This window comes from Crocodylus porosus, unplaced genomic scaffold, assembly GCF_001723895.1.
Source record: "Crocodylus porosus isolate Cpor-Errol unplaced genomic scaffold, CroPor_comp1, whole genome shotgun sequence".
NCBI classification, from domain to species: domain Eukaryota; kingdom Metazoa; phylum Chordata; order Crocodylia; family Crocodylidae; genus Crocodylus; species Crocodylus porosus.
Genome location: NW_017728938.1, coordinates 2209898 through 2231345, shown reverse-complemented (window position 1 = coordinate 2231345; position 21448 = coordinate 2209898). Strand labels below are relative to the sequence as shown.

Here is a 21448-nt window from a genome sequence, read left to right as displayed (position 1 = left end):
CCCCTCCCTCACTATCTGTTCCAGGGCATGCATGCATGTGCCAGTACAGAGCTGATGCTGGAGCCCGGTGCAGCTGTTTGCAGCCTGCCTGCTGCACCCAGCCCTGGCTATGGGTAGCTGCTGCCAACCACAGAGTCTGGGCTGCTTGCAGCAGGGCTTGCAGTTTCCCAGCCACCTGCTGGAAGCAGCCTGGGCTCTGTGGTTGGCAGCAACTACCCAGAGGCAGGGCTGGCGGTGGCATGCCAAGCAAAATGGCCTGGCGTGTTATGCTCAGCACACATGTCGGGGATTGCTGACCCCTGGCCTACAGCTTGAACAAAGAATCAGGCCCTCAGTGGCTTGGTTATAGTGGGATATGGTGAAGCCCCTGTCCCTAACTCATGGCATGTGGACCTGATTCTGCAATCAGGTAGATCTGGGAATAAAGTTTATACCTGTGATTAACTCCTGCAGGGCAATGACAATCACAGAACGAGGTGAGGCTGAGTTCGCAGGATTCAGGGTACAGCAGTAAGAAATTGTGATGTCTGGTGAGGCTTTTGCCTCTGGTTAGCTCCAACATCCTTTATAGCTTGACCAAAGTCAGCTTCTGCATTGACAAACATGTGCTTCCAGCAAAAAGTTGTTTCCCTTTATGAACAAGTTGCAGCATCCCAGAGCCAGGGTGGGTATAACATGGTGGTAAGTAAATGATGAGACATAGAAGATGAAGGAGGCAAATCCCAAGCCTGCAGGGCAGCAACAATTGAGGCACTGGCAGAGGGAATGAAAGGGATGGAGGGCATAGGAGCCAAGCAGCTACAGTGTACAGAGGCTGATTAGTGAGAATACTCATGGGGGTCAGATGGGGAGGGCAGAGCAGGGATGCTGCAGAGAATGGCTGCATCTTCTCCCATGGAACCAAGGAATCATGATGGGTTTGCGATGGGCTTGCTTGCTGGGCTCCTCCCATGGCCAGTATGGTGAGAGGTGGTGCAGATAGAGCTGCACAATTCTGTGCTGACTCATGGCAGGCAGCCCAGGGTTTTTGCCCATCTGAGGGTAGTTTCTGGGTTCCCCACACATCATGATAGCAACTGGAAGCTGCTGTTCCTGAGCCTCTTCTATCTGCCATTGAGTGAGTGTACCATCCCGAGAGTCCTTTCTGTCCTATCCCTTCTTCCTGTGCCCTGCTGCTGGACAGAAAGCAATCCCCCTTCCCCCTTGTCCATGCATTGCAGGAAGCAGCAGAGCCAGGACTGAGGCACACAAGCTGCTGTTTAAGTCCTGATGTGTAGTGAGTACTGGGACAGGATATGGCCTCAGGCCATCCACATGGCTGTTCTTAGAGACTCTGGAGCAGTGACTGCTGGGTATTTTTGCTGTCTTGAGCATCACAGTCAATAGAGCAACACCAGGTTACATCAGTGGCTGCTCTAGCCCACAGAGTCCAAGTCTGTTTGTACTAAGGACCTAGAGCTACCACATTCTTTTCCCCATATGCACTGAGACACCTGTGCACGTTCTCTCTTGCAGCTACCGTGATCCTCAATGAGCTGAACTGGACCCAGGCCCTGGAGGATGTGTTCATTGAAAACCGGAAGAAAGATCCATCTCTGCTGTGGCAGGTCTTTGGCAGTGCCACGGGCGTGACCCGCTATTACCCAGGTCTGTCATGTGAGCAGTGTGGCATCAGGGGAAGGAGGGAAGAGGAGCACTAAGTGCTGCTCAGCATGGAACTGAGGGACACAGCAGCCTTGCACCTGTGCTGGGAGGGATAGGGCCCATGTTATAAGGGGTAGCAGCACAGTTTCCTCATACCTCACTGCATGTTCTAGCTGAAGAGCTGACAGGCCATGTCTGGCAAAGCTGAGAGTCATGGTCCTGCACCCCTCCCCTCTGTTCTATATCCCCTCCTCTCCTGTGAGGGTGGATTGGGAGGAAGTTATCTGTGGGAAAAGGCAAGGGGAAGTGGGAGCATTATGCTGCTTTCATTCCTAGTGACCTAGCATGCATGCTGTAGGACTCAGGGGGATGGCTAGGAAACAGGACTTTAACATGCCTCTGGACAAGTTTACTCCTTGAAACACTGCATGTGTTATTCTGAGGTCACTAGTTGGTCTCACCTAGGAACATTTCAATAAGAGACTGGAAACTTAGTGAGGGGTCATGCTTCCCACCCTAGTCCTTACCCATCCTGTCCCTGTTTTTCATTATTCTCTCCCTCTCTCTGTTTCCCTCTTTCTATGTCTCCAGCTACCATCATCCTTCCTTTGTCAGGAACTTTATCTCTTGCTCCCCCAGCCAATCTCCTTCTGTCCATCACTCCCGTCCTTTCACTCTGTCCCTTCCCCCACCCTTCACACACTTGGTTCCCTCATCCTTGTTTCTCCCTTGCCTTGCCCTGTATTTTCCATGGGTCCAACACTTCCATTACAAACAAGGCTCCCTCTGATGTCCACAGCAGTTTTGCTTCTGTAGGCAGGACAGCATCATGATGGCATCCCCATCTGTTATCTATACCTGCCTCACACATCAAGGTTTCATAACTCTTCTTGCTTCTGTTTTCATTGCAGCCACCCCATGGAGAGCACCTAATAAGATCGACCTGTATGATGTCCGCAGGAGGCCTTGGTAAGGGGGATGGGGAGAATCCAACCGGGGGGGGACCCAAATATGGATGACAGTTAGTGGGTGTGTCTACATGAGATGCTACTGCACAGTGGTTACTGCACATTTATTTAATACTTGTATAAGCAAATACTAAATAAATGTGTAGTAACTGGAGTTACTGTGTAGTAGTGCCAGGGAATGCCTTTTGAGTGATGCTGCTGCACAGCCTAATACTACTGCACAGTAGCATCTTGGCACAGTTTTTGCCATGCGACGCTACTGCACAGTTAGCGTCTCACATGGATACACGCAGTGAGATGCAGGCTAGTGTACCATAAAGCTCATCATCAGAAAGGTCAGCAATGGGGATGGGGATGGGTCCAGTCAACTATGGGTCCAAACACGTCTGCATGCTGAGGAATCTCACTGTAGGTACAGACTGCCCCCTGAACGCCTTCCCCCTTCCTCCCCTCCCCCCCAATCTGTAAAATAGGTCAGCACAAGGCCATCCTGCAAAATCAGCTTTGAGGGTGTCTGGAAGTTCACAGAAACTTGCAGCTTGGTCCCTTGTGTCACTGGCTGAGATCCAAGATTAGCATGTCACAGAGAGGGAACAAAAAGTAGAACAAACAATAAGGTGGGCAGGCTGGGCTGCCATGAAATCTGTCTGCCCTTGTCCTCTGGGGCCAGCAGTTCATACACCCACCCAGCCTGTCCACTCCTGTGCTGGAAAGAGAGTTGGGAAAGTCCGAGTGCTTCTGCTCTCCAGAGAGAGCATTTCCCTTGGGAGAAGAGGTGGCAGTTCAACTCTGGCTCACCCAGTGGTGAAATAATTTATGATAGTGATCCTGGAGTAAGAAAAGGGTGGTGGCATCCATCCTTGATGGATAAAATGCCATTCCCACTCTTGTCAGTGCAGATACTGATATCACTCATACCAAAGTCCAGGCCTGTGTTGATTCCTGCTGAGATCTTGGCCACAGTGATGTCTTGTGGTAATGGGCTTCATAAACTAACTGGGCCCAGCTCCAGGTAGTTGAGTCCTTCTTCACAGGAGGACCATCAATTAGAATTCACCAACTTTTGATATGCAGATTTTGGTTTTTTTTCTATTCTCAAATGTGACATTTCCTGACATTGAAACTATTTGGAAAGAAGAATTTGCCATTCTGCTGGCCAAGCAGGAAGGGCAAAAGGAAGCACACAAGCATATAAGCAACAACGCTGTGCTTAAAATTAGAAGCTTAAACAGTTCTGAAACATGGAAACTGTTGAGAAGATCAGAGTGTTTTGGCAAAAAGTTCTGTTCTCAAAGGGATGCAAATGGTATTGAGAAGTAACACCTAGCTCTTGCATCCAGTTTTGGCCAGTAGAACTGAAAGCACTGGAGAGAGGTTGGTATCAGCAGTATGGTTTTATGGATGGTGAAAGTGACTTGGCAGGGGTCATTCAGCACAGTAGTGGCAGAGCCAGGCTTAGGTGACAGGTCTTTAGGTTCCAGTCCAGCACTCCAGCTAGAGTGCTTTTGACATATGTTCACTTGCCCTTAATACAGCCCAGCAAACTCCCTGGCAGAGAGTGTTAACTCTACCCTCTGTAGGCTACACAGAGCACAGGGCATGTAGAATTTCCCATTGCCGTAGCCGGTTGTTCATTCCGCTGGTCTCAGTATTGTACCAAGAACCCCAGGAGCTCTGGGGCACAGTGCTGTTACACCAAAGGTGACCTGTTCGTGGACAGTGTGTAAGAGAATGCTGAGCATCAATAATCAATGTCTCCCACTGTATAGTTACTGTAAATTGCCAACCCTACCACAAATTAGTAGAGCATTCTGGGTAATCAGAATTAAAAAGCACAGCAAGCTGCACTCTCTTCCCTGCACTGCCACAGCAAATAGCTATTAAAATGGAAATGGGTTTACCTAGGCCATTTGTGTAGCTGTTCAACAGAGCTTTCCTCCTATCTCCCTTTTCCCCTTTCTCTTCCTTTTCTTGGCTTGCGTCTTCTTCTCTCCCTCCATCCCTTGCTCTCTTGTAGGGACAAAGTTGGGCTGGATGAAATTCCAGGTCTGTGAGCAGCCAGCTCTGTCCAATTTTCATTTCACACATGGTTGGCACTGGAAAATGGATACAATAACACAGGCAGGGGCATCCAAGCTGCAGCTTTCATCTCCTTCTCACCTCCCCTCCCTTGGTATTTCTGGAAAGAGAGAGGGTTAGATAGAGAGATAAATCCTTAGATACAGATAAACCGGGCAGATCTCTTTCTGCCCACAATTGTGATCATAAATGGAGTGCTTATTCACTGGCAATGTTCACGTAGCAACCCCATTTAAAAACGAAAACAAACGACTCTTGAAAACCAGAGCCAGAAGGACAGAGAGATAAATACAAGACAATGACAGCCCATGTTTAAGTGATAGCTGCAAGCATCAATTTAGCCACACACCAAGTTAAGCATGATTGAATCGCTTGCTATTAACCCGGGTAGAGGAGCTAGCTGTGTGGTGCTAATTATTCCACAGTAAATGTAGGTTACCTGGGTTTTCTCTTTAACTGTCCATACCCCATCAGGAACCTAGAATGCAGGGGGTAGCAGAAATCATAAAGGTGTCTGCATTCCTGCATTCTGCTTTGTAGCGTAAGTAAACAGCCTTTCTTCCTGCCTAGAGCCTGCCTGTGTTCGGGTGACATTTCTTCTCTTTCCCTAGCCTGACGATCGCTATTGTATTATTTTCCTTCAAGTCCTTGTTAGCCCCTCATGTGTCCAACCAGGTGTTTATCACCTGCCACGACACAGCAGGAGGCACCAGGCACAGGAGCCCTGGAAGGGCAACAAAGGGAAATATCTCAGAGGTAGGGAAGGTTTTCATGTTTAATAGCCTGCATTTGCATAAACAGTAGCAGCTCATTTCAAGTCTGTCCTTTAAACTCCAGGGCCCTGCTTATTTGAAGACAAAGTCCAGTCACTACAGAATGGGCTGCAGGAAGGATAAGATTGGTTCAGCTGCAGTCTGCAGAGCTGAGCCTGCTTGTAGGCATGAGAACACAGTGCAAAGGCATCTAGGTTAAATGAAGCCATATCAGGAAGTTATAAAGTACTGATTTTTTTTTGTCTGAGAGACACCTTCTCAGCCTGCTGTCCCCAGTCATTTATAAGCAATCAAGGGACAAAGCAGTCTTGCATTTTTCTCATGTATGTCTAAATTGTTTATGCAGAGCTAGATGTGCAGCTGGTGTAAATCAGTGTATGCTGGAGTTGATTCAAACCAGCTGAAGATTTATAACATGAGGGGCAATGTATGACTTTATGCCTGTCTCAGGGCCTGATCCTGCCATTGTCCCACAACACTGCACTCTTACATCCCTGAGGATCCTACTAACAGCAACACAAAGGGGTCAGCCAGGAAGATTAGACCCATCCATGTAAGTGAAGCATTGCATCCCCTTTGCCTGCTCCACTTAATTTTCTTCACCTTTTTAAGAGGAAAAACACTGTTTGACATAGATTCAGGAGAGCATTTAAGTCTATGCTTAAGTATTTCCTGAATAACAATGCTTTCCTCTGTTGTGGCCTTGGTATGTGATGTTCCGTTCTGGTGTTGCATGCTCATCTCTCCTGGGGGTGAGTGTCATGAGCAGAGCTATGAGTACATACCAAGAGATGGAGACCCTCTGCATCTCTCAGTGATAGAATATCAGATCCCATAATCATAAAATCTGTGGAGACAGATCCCCATGGATGTAAATTGTCATAGCTCTGCTGAATTCAGTGAAGTTATGACAGTTCATTCTCTGAGAATCTGTGGAGTACATAGAGAGTTCAGCTTCCAACAGCCAACAGATGAGGCAGGGTCCTACAGACAACTCACTGCACAGATCTGATTCACCCCCAGGACATTGTCTATCTTGGGCATTGAACAAGGAGTGCTGTGGAAGAGCAGAACAAGTATAATTTAATTAAAGACTATAGCATAATGTATATGCACAGAAGGGCCAAATGACTAGTGAGTGCTTAACTTTGTGAACTTTTAGCAAGAGTTTGTTGTGACATGTAAATATATATGCTATCAGTCACTCAGGAGTTAAGGGCTAGTTTTCATCCTGTTTTTTTTACTGGGGTTATTTTTATGGGGGTACGTCCTTTGTTTAGTTTCTAATATCCTCTTAGAAATCACCCTCTCCTGGGAATCTGTGGGCAGCAGCATGGAAGCAGCAGTTGCTGTATGGTAGGACACACACAAGAAGGGTGTGTTTTCCATGGATGTTGTTATATTCTTGGTTACTTGTTTTCTCTCCTGTAAACACACCTCATACATCCAGAATTCAGCAAAGCTAGGAAGTACCCTAGGGAAGATGCTTCCCAGGAGCAGCAGACTCCATTTAGACTTTTCTTTCTTTCTCTCTAATTGGATCTGATGTGCAGACAGAACAATCCAGCAGGTTTCTTTGTGCAGTCCCCCTCCGCCCATTGATTTAGTCATGTTTATTTCTTTAATTTGAGTGAATTTAATTCTCCAGAAAGGTGTCACATTCCCAGGTTGACAGGCTGAACTTCTTTGCTTATCCTCAGGGCATCCATGACCCAAGCAGTATTGGTATGTGGTTGCCCAGCAGCGTCCTGCTAGGGTATGCCATGATAAGCTCTAGGAAGAACATATCATTCAGCTGACACATCCCACTTGACCTGTAGTCTTTTAGCTGAGCATATTGACAAGTGATGCTAATTAGCATGGACTTACAGTTAAGGCGCTGGCATACAATTCAAAAAATCAGGATTTGGGTTCCTTCCTCTTCCATTGACCTGCTGTATGACCTGAGGCACATCACTTACTCCATCCATATTTCAGTTCTTTAACATTAAAATGGGGATAATGATCCTTTTGTCTGCCGTTCCTATTTAGACCTTGAGCTCTTCGGGACAGTCTGTCTGTTACAATGCACATTCACAGTGCCTGGCATATTGGGACCCTGATTTCAGATGTGACCTCAAGGTGCTGTTATAACATAAGTCATTAATCAAAGCAGTGTGGGATTTTTAGGATGCAAATACCTGATTCCCCTGAAATCTAACTTCCATGTTTTTACTATTGAACTGCCAGGGAAGAGGAGGTTGTTTTTCTTTCTAGGGCACCAAGTTTATGCATTGTGCTTGTGGTTTCCTCAATTTATATACAGCCAGATTTATTTTTTTTAAACTACATTTTTGTAGAATCATTTGAATGACTTCTTGTGCAAGGCAGCTTGCCTGGGGAGAATTGCTATAGCAAAGCTGAAAATAACTGCTGATTATAGAAATAGCAAGAAACACTTAAAAACAGCAACTCTGCAGGACAGCATTTGTATTATTAGTGGGGCCTGAGCCTGCTGGTGTCTGTAGAAACTGTGCACTTTTGGTCTCACAGGATTAGGCCCAGAGCTGGTGCCTGCATCCTACTGAAGCCCGTGGGAGTTTTGCTGAGAGAGCCAATACAAAATCTGGCTGCCTACTCCTGCAAGCTGCTAAGAAGAAGCTTGCATTCTACCTTCCAAGGGAGGGATCTGTGCTGCCTTGTCATGGACAGGATTTAAAGACACTTACTGTCCAAGCCTCGCCATGTCACCAGCCTGACAAATAGGACTGAGTGGTGGCAGCAAGTGGGCGCGTGCACCCAAGCACTGATCAGGCTCCCTCTTTGTCAGGAAATTAATGGCCCCACCATTACGGTTAATTGTCTTTGATTGCTCCACATTAATTATTAACTTTCCTCAATTGCAGCATCTGTGCAGGTTATTAAAGGAATGGAGGCTGACGGGCCCTGCATTCTTTTACTGTATTAAGCCCTTAGCTGCAGCTCCCTCTCCCCTGGTTCTTGGTGGATGACAGTTCTCAGCCCTTGTTTGCTCCAGCTTAATGGGCCTAGCAGCCCCAACTACAATCCTTCCTCTCCTTAGCAGGAGCAAAGCAGTTAAGCACAGGCTTAAGTCAATGGGATTTTAAGTACATACTCAAAACTAAATATGAACTGAAGTGCTTTGCTGGATCGCAGCCTGGCAGGCAAGAGTCTTGGCCTGGCACCCCTCTGCCCGTGAGGATAGAAAATGCCATTGCTCAGAATATCTTTTGGTTTCAAGCTTTCAGTGAAGTTGGTCTTTTGTGAGGAGAGCACGCAGTAAGCTCTGCAGCTGCAGCCTTGGCTTTTCTTTAGGTCCTGCTTGGCATGTCTAGGATGGACAAATGGAGGCTGGAGAGAAAGCCAAGTAGTTTGAAACGGCAAGAGCTAAACAAAGAGAAAAGGTCTTCCTTCTACAACCTCTCCCCTACGCGTAGGGGTCAAGATTCCCTATTCACACATGAACCTGCAGTCTGAGACAATGACTTCCCTGTTGACTGTGACCCCATTAGCCTAGTGAGGGTGTAAGCAATGAAACTGCAAGACTGTGCCTGATTTAGTGTGTCCTCACTGAAGTTGTACCCCCCCCCCATTGCCATGTCTTCTGGGGACACTCCCAATGGTTCTTTGAACTGCTGTTTGTTTTTTTCCAGGGAATTGTGAGAGAGGTTTACCTGCCCTTTGAGCATGGGAGGACTGAAATTATGGGAGCATGGGGTGATTGTCAGGCTTCAAGTGACTGAGTTCATGTTCTCACTGCAAAGTGAGCAGGTTATCACCTCCAGTGAAAGCAGCATCTGGCTATAACCCACACCCCGTCTAGGCCAGGCAGAACACACCACTCAACTTGGCTGCGAGGGCTTTTCTGTGGTTAGAAATGGGGTTAGTGGCAATGCCCAGGGGAAAGCCCAATTTAACTCTCCAGTGAAGACTTCATTTTAGTGAACTTTTGGCTATGTTCATGTTAGCCCTTTGTCCCAGTTTGGCTCAGTGGTTAGGGCAGCTGTCGGCATCTGTGCCTAGCCTTGCTCAGAGCGGGTATGCAAGCCCTGTGGTCAAAATGCCAGTGGTCACCAGTGCCTTTTGTATAGGAGCTGCCGCCATGGCTGGGAATAGCGTGGCAGGAAGGAGAAGTCTAAAGGAATTGAGGCTAAAGAAACAGAGGTCCTTCCCCTCAGAGCAGGAGGCCACTCCAGCTCAGGGTTACATTTCAGCAGTGTTGAAGAATAAATTCTTTGCTGTGCCTTCCAAATGATGCCGCTGCATGGGGTTGGATATTTTCAGGGAGAGCCCTCCTGGAATTGGATGGAAAGGTGTGTTAGATCAGACTGGGGAGTTAATTCCATATTAATTATGAACTGTGAGAAGCAACATCATCCAGTGGGTAGAGAGCACTCCAGTGAAGAGCAGGAGAGCTGGGTCCTTGTCCTAGAGTTGCCACTATGCAGTGGGGGAGCCCTGGACAAGTCATTTCTCCTCTGTGTGCCTCCCATCCTTTGTCTGTCTGGTCTGTTTAGAATGTAAGTGCTTGGGAGCTGCATGTGGACAGAGGCTATAATACACTGGCTATAATGCAATGGACCCCTCATCTGTTGTGATCTTCAGGCTCCACTGCAGTACAATATACTTCAAGCATGGTCATCTGATGGGAGTGCAGGGTCCTAAATTCTAGTTTAACAACCTCTTTGGCTCCCCATTTCTTTCTCTGGAGAAAGGGCACAGCATGCAGCTCCTACAGAGAGCTATTTGGGCTGCCCAGCAGCGCTGTTAGTAGCCAGCATCTCTTTTTTCCCTTCCTTGATAAATGGCCCTATTAAATAAAGCCTTTTCCTGCAGGGCTCTAAGTATTAATCTGAGTGCAGCACCCAGAGATAAATGCGCTGCCACAATCCATTAAGAGCAGTATCTTAGTTCAGCTCTATACACTGCACAGCTCCTGAGCTTGGAATCATAAAGGATCAGAGCTCAGAGCTGAGGAGAGAGACGGGGGCATTGACAGGTGCAAGGGCCCAGAGTGGCCCCAACACTTACCATACAAGCAGGCTACTCAAAGAAGTCCAACAGGTTTCCTTTACCTCTATCATTACATGAGTGCCTGTCTGCGCTAGGCCTGACTGCCCCCTGCCCCCATAGGCACTCAGCTTTCCAGACTCATTGCTCCCTGCTTACAATCTCTGCATTGTCTGCCCATAAAAATCTGAATCGATCCTAAGGTTTTAGAACTGATGTCAGCGGCACTCCACAGCCATGGCCCAGTACGGCTGACAGATGTTCTGTTACCATCTGCTCCTAGTCACTGGCTGAGGTCAGCAGGCTGGGTTGCCTGTTCCAGCCATAAACAAAGCTCCTTGGGTATTAGAGCTTTGAGTAACTCTGTTTCACGATGTGAAGGGCTGGGGCTACAGATCTGAGCTCCCTCAAGTTTCAAGGAGGTTGGTCCATCTCCAGGGGTCACAGCACCCCAGGGGCAGAGCAGTGAAGGTGGTTGCAGGCCACTCCTCTCTCATCCACGTTCTGCTCTGTGTCAAAGGTCGAAGCCATTCCTTGGTATAAATTAAAGCAGCCCACCTCTCAAGTACTGCCTCATGGGTGGTTACATAGTCTGAAGTAGGCCAGAATCTCTGTGACAAAAGACACCCTCACTTCTCTCTGATATATCAAGTGTAGGCTGCTTCCTTTGTACCACCCCGTCTGGAGTGAGGCATTTGCCTTTAGCACCCAGCCTGTTGCTCCACTGTTAAACTAATCCTAAGCAAAGAGTGTCTATGGCAGTCTCGATCTGTTCAGGGACGACCTTGACAGCATTGTAACCCGGCCTCTATCAAATGCCCTGCCAACTCCAGTGAAGGCTGTTGTGCCCATACATCTTGCTGTGGTTCCCCCTCATCTCCCTTCTGTGCCCCCAGCTCTCTTGTGGGGGGAGTGCTCAGTGCAGCATCAGTGCAGCATCAGTGCAGCTCTGTGAGCATCAGCGGCACAGGGCGAGGTGTGATGGGCTTCCAGATGAAATCTTAGGGATGAATGGGCTATGTCAGTTTGCACCAGACTTCCTTATCTTTTCTCCCAAAACAAATACACAACAGTTTTAAGTGACAGCAAATAAAGATGTGTAGGGATCTCCAAGAGCTTCCCTTTTCCCTTGCTTCTTATTTCAGTGGCAAAAGCAGGCCAGCTCTATAGGGATGGGGACCAGTTTCCCAGGATGCCCTTTGTCTTGCAATCTGTGCACCTCACTGACCACTCCCCCTTACCAAGTGAGACTTTTGAAGGATCTGCCCTGTGCAGCCCCAGGCCCATGGGCCCTCCACTCCCACACCTGCCCAAAACAATCCTAACAGAAGAATGTGCAGCCCCCCAGAGCACAAAATGTGCCATGCCCTGGACAGCAGGCACTCAGCGCTCCCCTCCACAGAACCAGGGCCTGGTGCATCTAGCAGGACCATGGCTCCTTGGGGAGCTGTAGAATTCAGGACCTCCCCCCTTGCGTCGTTCATTTGGGCACCCAGACTACTGTCCTGTGGCTGTCAGCAGAGGCACTCTCAGGAGCAAGGAGAACAGGGATTGGGCTTCAGCATCTTCTCCTGAGGATGCCAGGTGGAGCAGTGGTGGCACACTTTGCCCAGCTCATCTTGTGAAGCTAGACATGGTTGATATACTGTGACGCTCTTCTCTCCCACTGCTTTCCTAATCACATTTAGGACATTACATCTTCAAAGCTTTCTGCAAATATTGTGTAAACCTCGCCACCTCCCTGGGGATGGGATGCTTTGTTCTCAGGCAGAGGCAGAGTGTGCAGCTGGAGCACAAGGCACCAGAGAGCTGGGGGTCAACCCTGGGATTTGCTCTTAGCCCTCTGTGTGAGGCTGCATGAGTCCCTCCCATGCTGTGCCCCCAACTCCCTTCCATGCTCCTGTGAGTTCAGGTTGTGAACTCTTGCAGAAGAGAAGTGACTCCCAAGGTCATGTGGTGAATCAGTGGCAGAGAGGAGAGTAGGCCCTAGACATACTGGCTGTCAGCCACAAGAACCTGCTCCTTAGGCACATGTCCAGTATACAGGTCCTCCCTCACCCTGTGCCTTACAGGGAGGAAGGTTGGAGCAGGCAGCGCTCAGACAAGAGGTAAGAGATTAGAGCAGACCCCGTTACTAGAAGAAAAGCTTTCCTTCCCCTTCAAGGGACTGGTCTGTCCCACAGCTGCTGGTGCAGGAGAGAGCTCAGCATCACACCCAAAGAAAATATAATCACTTCCAATTAGAGAACATTAGTAACTGGGATTAGTAATCAAAGAGTGTCCATTTACAAGTAATTCCCAGAAATGTTGAGTAATTGATAGTAATTAAGTGCTAATTAATTGATGTCAGGCCCAATCCCATTCAAGTCAGTGATAAAGCTTCCTTTGACTTCAACCAGGGCAATGTTGAACCCTTCTAATCAGTGGGTGGTCTTGGTAGAAAAGGCTCCCTTAAGTCATGTCCAGAAATGTACTAGGGACTGAACATCATAATTACAAGGGTAGAGAATGGTTGGTGGAGCTGGCTGGGTCACACCATACTCAGTAAGGGGCTTTATGTGGTGGGTTTGTATAGGACCAAGCACAGAGGATCCCTGGACCTGGATGTAAGCTCCTATATGTTACAGTAATAATAGTAACAACAATAACTATAACAATACCTATACTTAGAGCATTACCATTTCTTAAGTGATTTCCCCATAATGCGGTGGACTGTGAGAGTAATTCCTAGAGAGCTAATACCAGCCATCTTTTTTCTTTGTAGGAGTCATCAGAAATGATGCCAGTCTTATTTCTGGTAGTGCTCTAAAACCCTCTGCCCAAGTCACTGTCACCCTAGATTTTGTGGCAGCCTTACCTTCTTTCAGGGCAGAGGTGGCCTGGCTTTCATTCTGCATCTGTCAGGTTGGGGTCCACAATCTCTAACCAGGCCTTTGGGACACCACTGTAATGCATATTATAAATAACAACAATTCCAGTGCTGCATGCAAAGGCTAGGAGAGTCTAGCAGTGCTGAGTGCTGTACTGTGTTCCCCCAGAGGGGCATGGTGGATCTGTGAGCCTGCACCTTCACCACAGCTAGGGTGACCACTTTTTCCAAATTGGAAAGCAGGACACATGTCCTCCTGTCCCTCACCCTCCACCTGTGGCACAGCTGGAACAAAGCTGAACAGAGCCTGTGGGGGACAAGGGCAGATGCAGGCTTCCCACTGCGGGCTCAGGGCTCCACATCCTGCTGGCCTCCCCCAGGAACCCTGCACCAGCCATGCCACCATGATGGCATGGTGCCCCCTGGACACCCAACAGCAGTGGAGGGCACAACTCTGCATCACTGCTGCTGCTATCATCACTGCTAGGTGTGCAGGGGGAGCTTCACTATGGCCAGCAGTGCTCCTGGGTGGAAGGGCAGCAGGGTGGGGAGCCCCAAGCCTGCAACCTTCCCACCCTATGCACAAATTGGGGAGAAGTGCATGCCCTCCTACCCAGGAGTGTGTGCAACAGTAGGGAACTGTGCATCCCCCCACCCCCTGAACGAGCCACCCATGGCTCTATCCCAGTCCCTGGCCGGGCCCAGTGGCCACACATTCCTGCCTTGGGTCCCATGCACCATGTACCACCCTGGCTGTGCAGCACACACAGCCCCAGCCACCAACCTTGACCAACTCCTTGGGGGCCTCAATCTGCCCCCTCACCCTGACTTATCTGAAGACAGCTGCGGAAACTGCTCTCCTGCTGCTGTCTGGGGCTATGTTACTGGTTACGTGCATGTGTGCGCACATGCACATAGCACCCCCTAAGTCCTGCTCTTCCCAGCCCCGAACAGCCCCTTGCAGGCTGGAACTCTTCCAGCCTGCAAAGGGAAGTCCACCATTTCCCATGTTTTTCTGTGGCAAAAGGAAAACCCAGATTCACTACATGATACTGGAAATTCTGGGACAAATGCTGTCCCAGAGATGACTGGGACTTCATCTTTAAATTTTGGGACTGTCCCACCTAATTAGGGATAGGTCGTCATCATAACCCCAACACAGGCTAACATAGTACTTCACTCTATGGAGCAGGGATGGGGAGCTCCCTCTTGTGGGGAGGAAGCCCAGGGCATGCCAGCAGGGCAGTGATTCTCAACGGGGATGGTTGGGCGCTGCAAACTCCTTTTGAGCATGCCACAGCATGGGGGGAAATAAGTACTTGCCTTTTCTTAACTAGGCCCTTTGTAAAGAGGTAAATGTGGTCTGCATTGGAAAAGGTCACACTGGTCTCTTCCAGACCCTCCTGTGAAGACCTAAGTACTCACTTTTCCCCGCTTCCCTCTGTGTAAGGAGCTAAGCATAGACTGGTCTATGTCTAGCTCCAGTGCAAGGAGATGAGCTTATGATTACCCCAGCCCAGGGGTGCACAAAATGCGGCCCCTGGACCGGATGTGGCCCACCAGGCCATTCTGTCTGGCCTGCAGGGCCCCTGAAAATGTTAGAAAATTAATATTTATCTGCCCCTGGCTACCTGTCATGCAGCCCTTGATGGCTTGCCAAAACTCAGTAAGTGGCCCTCCGCTTGAACTAATTGCCTGCCCCAGCCCCTTTGCTCTTTGAGGAGCTAAGAGCTTGTTCCACTCCTTCACATTCCTGCCAAGAGTTAAGTGCTACAATAAATAAGTAGTTCTTGAATTAGAGTGCTGCTCAGTTCCCAGGAGTTATGGGGGGCTGCCTGGAGCCTACAAAGGTTGAGAACCACTGCACTGTGGACTCCCTTTGTTTGGGCCCTGCTGCATGCACACACCACTGCAGACAGCTTTCAGCAGCCACAAGTAGGTCCCTGTGACCCTTTTCAAAAAGCCCGAGCCTGGATTGATTTAATTTTTGCAGGTTTATCCAACTTGCAGACATTAAACAAGTTTGCAAGTGAACAGACATCCACATTTCATTCCTGAAATGCAGGCATATATATGCCTGCAGTGACTTACACCACAAGCCCTGGGGGTGCTAGAACAGCCCTCCCTTCCCTTCCACATGGAAGCTGAGCTGAGTGGGGGGTATGGCCAAGCCCCTGCAGGCCTGACTATAACTGAGGAGGGGTTTAAACCCCTACTGTGGCCTGTAGGGTTCGGAGGGTGGGGTAAGAGGGAGCCTGGACAGACAGGGGCATGACCAGACCCTCATGGTGGGGGAGGAGGAGAGGGAGAGCCCTGCCTGCTGTAGCATCTCCCTAACAGCTGGGAGAAATCTGGGCACACAGCTCCACTGGCTTTCCCCAGAGAATGACCCTTCCCCCTCCTCTGCCCTCTCCCCTGCCACTGTGGGGTGGGGAGTGGGGCTCTGTGCAGTACTGGAGGGGGACTCTTCTCCCTCCTTCTCCTCCAAAACTGCCACAGAGTTGGGAGGGGGCTCCATGATGCGCTGCCCAGCCCCAGAGGGGGACTCTTCCACCTCCTTCTCCTCCTCCCAGCTCTGTGCCACACTGCCCAGTCCCAGGGGGTTACTCTTTCCCCTCCTCCTCCTCCCTCTCTCCTGCCACTGCAGCTTAGATAGGGAAGCTGAGCCCTGTCAATGACCACAGCTGGGCCCAGCTTGCATGGAAGGCAGCTGGTCAGGCAGCAGGCTACCCAGGCCAGCTTGGCGGCACCATGGAGGCTTATGTGTCTGTAACCAGCCTCCACGGTGGGTGGTTTCTGGGCTACAGGCCTGCCGGTGCCTCTGAGCTGGTCCAGGTAGACCACTGCCTGGCCAGCCACTGCCCATGTGAGCCAGGCCAGGCTGTGCTCACTGATGGGGCTCAGCTTCCCTGTCTGAGCTGTGGCTGCTGGGGAGGGCCACCCCGCTATGGCCTAGCCTGAGCACATGTGGCTGCAGCTCAGTGACAGCTTCCCCCTGTGTCCATGCTGGGCAGTGCTGCACAGAGCCCCACTCCTCACCCTGCAGGAGATGGGGAGGAGGAGGGGGATGAGTCCTCCTCCAGCACTGCACAGAGCCTCCCTCCTCACCCTGCAGCAAGGAGGTGGGGGGAGGGAGGCTAATCCACCCAGCTACGTTACCCAGTGGTGGGCAGGGAGGGGGGAATTCACCTCCTCCCTGCCTCCCTTAGCTTTAACAGGGCCATGCCGGGACAGGGAAGGGAAGAGGGAATACACCCCCTCCTCCCCTCTCCTTGCTGCTCCAGTGGTGGGGGCATGGCCAGACGCTATCCTGCCATGGCCCTGTTAAGGCAAAGCAGGCAAGGAGGGGGTTAATTCCTCTCTCCTTCCCTTCTGCCCCCCAGGACCACAGCTAGGGTCTGCCAGCCCCAGCCCCCACTTCCGCAGCCTGCCCACAAGCAGGCAGACTTGGGCTATGGTGAAGGGGAAGGAGGGTAGAATTAACCCCCTCCCTATCCACTTTGGTCAGTTGCCAGGGGGAACCAACTTCAGACCTCCTTGCCTCCTACCCCTGCCCTTATATCATAGCATCTGAGCTAGGCTAGAGACAGATATTACACATAAACTGGTTTAAGTGATCAGAAATTAGTTTAAATCTGTAACAGAACAGATGTTTGGTGAGCATAAGCCAGTTTGCAAATGGCTGAAACCAGTTTGAGATAAACCTGATTGAATGTAGTCTCAAACTTAACTGATTTAGGTCAAACCAGTATGCAATGTCTATCCGAGACCCCTTCCTGGTTTAAGTTCAATCAGAGTCCTCCAGCATCCCACCATGTTCTCTGGGCTGGGCGGGGTATATGCTCCAGAGAGCTGGGCTGGCTCTTCCCCTCTGGTCCCTGGCTGCAGCTCTAGCAGAGACTGTGGGTACAGCAGGGTCTGCCTAGCTTCTTCTTGTTTCCCCTTCCCCCTCACCACTCCCTGCTGAAGCAGGGATTCCCTCCGCTGCCTTACACAGACATCTCTCAGCATTATCTAGCATACCACATGCTGGATATGGTGCTGTGGGAGACAGGACAGTGTTGGCTTATTGTAGCTAATCAATAGGCAGCTGGTAACATCGCTCTCTTCAGTGCTTGGAAAAAGTTGTTTAAGGAGAGCTTGAACTAATGAGAGATGCTTTTGTTTTCTTAATGGGCTGATAAACACTGAATTAGGGGTGATAAACACTGTGTTATCAATTTCCTACTGGGCTGCTGGGGGGGAACCCCTCCCTAATCAGAGCATCCAGCTGGGGACTGGCCATGCCTCCCCCCACCAGCTCAGCAGTGTGGAAGGGAAGGGAGGGGAGGACTGCTCTAGCACCTCCCGGCTTCTAGCCTAAACCACTGCAGGCATGTGCCTGAATTTCTGGAATGAAAAGGGAATGTCTATCCACCTCCAAATCGGTTCAAGCAGTGTAGGTTATACTAAGCTACTCTCATTAGAGGAGAGAGTGGCAAGGGAGGTTTTAGCATGAAAAGAGGCACCAAAAAGAAATCAGGTTCCACCTAACAACAACCTTAACGTGTGTGAGTGGATAGTAGGGTGTGTTTGGGAAAGAAGAGGCAGGTGCACACAATTGTTCTGATTGTCAAGGGTTCTGCACCCACAACTCTCATTGGCTTATTGGTAATCGGGCACCACATCACCTGAGAAAACTGAAGTAAAAGTGCACCTTTGCAGCAATCTCTCTGCAAGCACGTGCAGCAGAATTGTGTACATGTGTGTCTGTACCTGTAGTTGTGAGTCTGTGTGGCTGCAATGCTTGAAGTTTCCTAGACAGGAATATGTATTTGAGCATCTATAAATGCACTTTTGTATTGTAAATGGCATGAGCTGTGTGATTATGAAAACTGCAGAGAGCACTGAGTGTGTCTGTATGTGGATTTCCATATTGGTGGTGTGTGTTGTATGCGAATTATTGAGATGCATGTGTATATGACCTTGTGTGTACTGTGTATCTGAATGCATATTTCTGCAGTATTAAGAAGATGCTGGTATGAATGTGTGTGCTGGGTGTCTGTACAGGCATCTCTAAATTTTTAGGGGTGTATGTGTGTGATCATGTGTATGCATTTGTACGTTACTGGGTGCGTGTGTGTGCATGAGCACATGCATGCATTGGTGCTATATGTCTGCATGTATAACTGTGTATTGTAGGGGTGTCAGGAGGATCATGATAGTGCCTGTGTATGAGTTGCGTGTTCTGTAGACTGAAAGGTTCTCTGTGAATCGCTTCAGCTGCCTCCTAGAGCAGCTGACCATTTTGCTGAAATTATTCAGTCATGGCTAACTTCATTGGGCAGGCTAGATTGCTATCGCACATCACCAAGTCCATCAGCCAGTTTCCAGAGGGCAGGTTCTGTCATACAAAGATGGGGAAGCTGTGGAGAAAGAGGTGGGCTGTGATTATGGGAGAATGGTGGAGTAGCAAATGCATCAAAACCTGTTCTCTGCCTGTCAGGTATTTGTTTATGCTGTGGAACAAAGAGGAGAAATGTGTCCCCTAAGGATGAGGTGCCCAATTGTCCCCCCAGCTCCAGGTGCACATTCATCCTCACCGTAGGGTGAGGGTCTGCCAGGGAAGCTGTCATACAACTCAGCAAAAGCAAAGACAGCGGAACAGACAAGATGTGTGTTGAAAACCAAGTTCCCTTTAAATGAGGCTCAGCAGAGTCCCATTCCCACTTCACCTCCGTGGAGTCTAAATGCATCTTAGCCAGGCAAACAGAGCCACCACCCTGCAGCACCTGGTACCACAGGCTGTGGTTCTTGTGCTATTTAGCTTTGTTTCCACCAGTTCTGCTAATGCCCTTGGTGGTGTCATCAATTTAAACAGGGACTATAGGATTCTTAACCCTTTATCTGAAGTAGCTTTTGTGCCTCCTTTCTTCCTATGCGTTTACTGCTTGTTTGTTTGCCTCCCCCAGCACTGCCCCTACTCCTTTCTCTCCCCCTCCCTTGTCTTTTGTATTCCGATTTTTCTCTCCTTCCTATACACTGTTTTGTGCACATCCTTTCACAGCAGCTGATGAAGTGAGCTGCAACTCACAAAACTTTGTTCTATATACATATATATCTACTTCCTTTAGTTGGTAAGGTGCAGATCTACTCTGCTTTCTTCAGTGGTCAACCAGGGTCTACTACAAGCTCCAAGTGCCATTTCATTTGTTTCCTTTCTACCATTTCGTGTGCCAGCCTATTTCGTGCTTGCTAGTGATGGGCATCTGGCAAACAGGGAGTCAAAGCCCTTTCCCTGCAGAAATGACAAGGTGGCATAGGGGGCACTCTCCAATGTCTGTGGACCATTAGGCCAAGAAGAATTTCTGATTAGGAGGTGCTGGGAACAGGGCTAGTGAGAGTTTTGAGCAACAAGTGATGGTTCTCTAAGGAAAAAGAAACAGGGTCAGAAGTGTACAAGCACAGCCAAAGTCAGGTTATTAGATGGGTTTTTGGTTGCAGCCGTGTTGGTCTAAGGACAGCCAAGGTTTGAGTAGATGTGAAATCTTTTATTAGACCGAGTAGTTGGGAAAAAGTTATTTGCAAGGTGTTGGGTGCAGTCACCCTTCTTCAGGCTTAAGAAGTCTCTGATGTTATGAGACTCCAAGGAATGAAAGAAGCTAAAAGTGTGACAGTATGTCAGTGAGAATGTAAATAGATAGAAATTAGGAAAACAAAAGGTAGAGCGGGGAGGGGAGGGGGGAAACAAGGCAGGGAAAAGGCCAAAGGTAAGTCAGTAGCTTTCCAAGGTAGAAAAAAGGTCGTCTGTGAAAAAGTAAGTAGCTGTAAATTAGGAAGACAAAGGGTAGAAAAGCAGGGGCAGGGCTGGAAGGGGGTACAGGAAGAAAGGGGTACAGGGTCAGGTCTGGCAGATACCTGGTAAATCAGATGTCAGGCAGATTGTAATGTCTCATAAATCCAATGTCTATATTGAGGCCATGATTTTTTGTATCTAGTAGATTTATGAAGTGAAGTTCATAGGCTCGCCTATGGGAAGGTGTTTTGTAAGTTCGCTTTGAAAATTAGAACTGAGAGATTGGAGTGGGAGTGATTGTCCTGTGAGAAGTGTTCACCTGCAGGTAGTTGGATATTGTTGTCTTTGATAGTTTTTTGGTGTGCTTTCATTCTGGTGAACAGTTGTTGTTTGGTTTCTCCTACATATTTTCCATCAGGGAGTTTCGTGCACTGAATGAGATGTATAACATTCCTGAAGGTGCAGGTGTAAGATCCAGGAATGGTGATGGTTCTGTTGTGGGGTGTAGTTATTGTGGGGGTGGTGGAGATAGGACTGTGCGAAACAGCACTGGTTCATTTTGACTTCCATTTCACCATTTCGATGGGATAGTGTTTTGTTTTGAGTTTTATTTCAAAAGCACTGTTCTGTTTTGTTCCGTCAAAACTGTTTCACTGTTTTGACACTGTTTCGACATTTCACCCATAGGCTATAATGGGGAAGCACAAAACTGCCTATAACATTATCATTTTTTGGCAGATTTGAATGAAAACAGCAGGAATGGTAGCCCCTTCTAAGGGCATGAAGCCTGGAAAGTTTCAAGGAGATAGATGCAGGAGTTTCTGGGAAACTGCGCCTCAGAGTCTTGAAAGCAAAACTTGTGTCACTTGTAAGTGTGAAGGCAGAGTGGGGATGAAAACTGCAGGGATGGTAGCCCCTGCTGAGGTCACAAAGCCTGCCAAGTTTAAAGGAGATAGGTGCAGAGGTTCCTGGGAAACTGCACCTCAAGCTGCTGACAAGCAAAACTTGTGACATGTGAGTGTGTGTGTGTGTGTTAAGGCGCACCCTCACTGGTTCTGGGGCCTCTACATGACACGGTAGTGTGCCCCAGTGAGGTCTCCTCCTCCCCTACAGCCTCAGTCTGGTCCACCACTTTAAATAAGAACAGGTAATAACTTAGTAAGCAGCACAGTGGCACTAGCAGCATCTCAGGCAGCCAAACAGGCACAGTGTGTATCAGAGCAGTCCTTTCCCCTCTTCCCCCTCCCTCTCCATACTTTCTGTTTCCTGGCAGGCAAGCCCAGCTTCAGCTTCAAAACTCAAAACGTTTTGAAACGTTTTTACTGCCCTC

The 21448-nt window shown here is 49.0% G+C and overlaps 1 protein-coding gene across 4 annotated transcripts in view; it reads left to right on the top strand.

Annotated features, from left to right (window-relative positions):
* CACNA2D2 (calcium voltage-gated channel auxiliary subunit alpha2delta 2) overlaps positions 1-21448 on the top strand; it is a 721727-nt gene that overhangs the window by 571602 nt on the left and 128677 nt on the right. For all 4 annotated transcript variants that reach the window (XM_019547467.1, XM_019547466.1, XM_019547465.1 and 1 more), the window contains 2 exons: positions 1516-1647; positions 2556-2613. In XM_019547467.1, coding sequence (XP_019403012.1) covers positions 1516-1647; positions 2556-2613 — 190 coding nt within the window. The remainder of the gene's footprint in view (positions 1-1515; positions 1648-2555; positions 2614-21448) is intronic.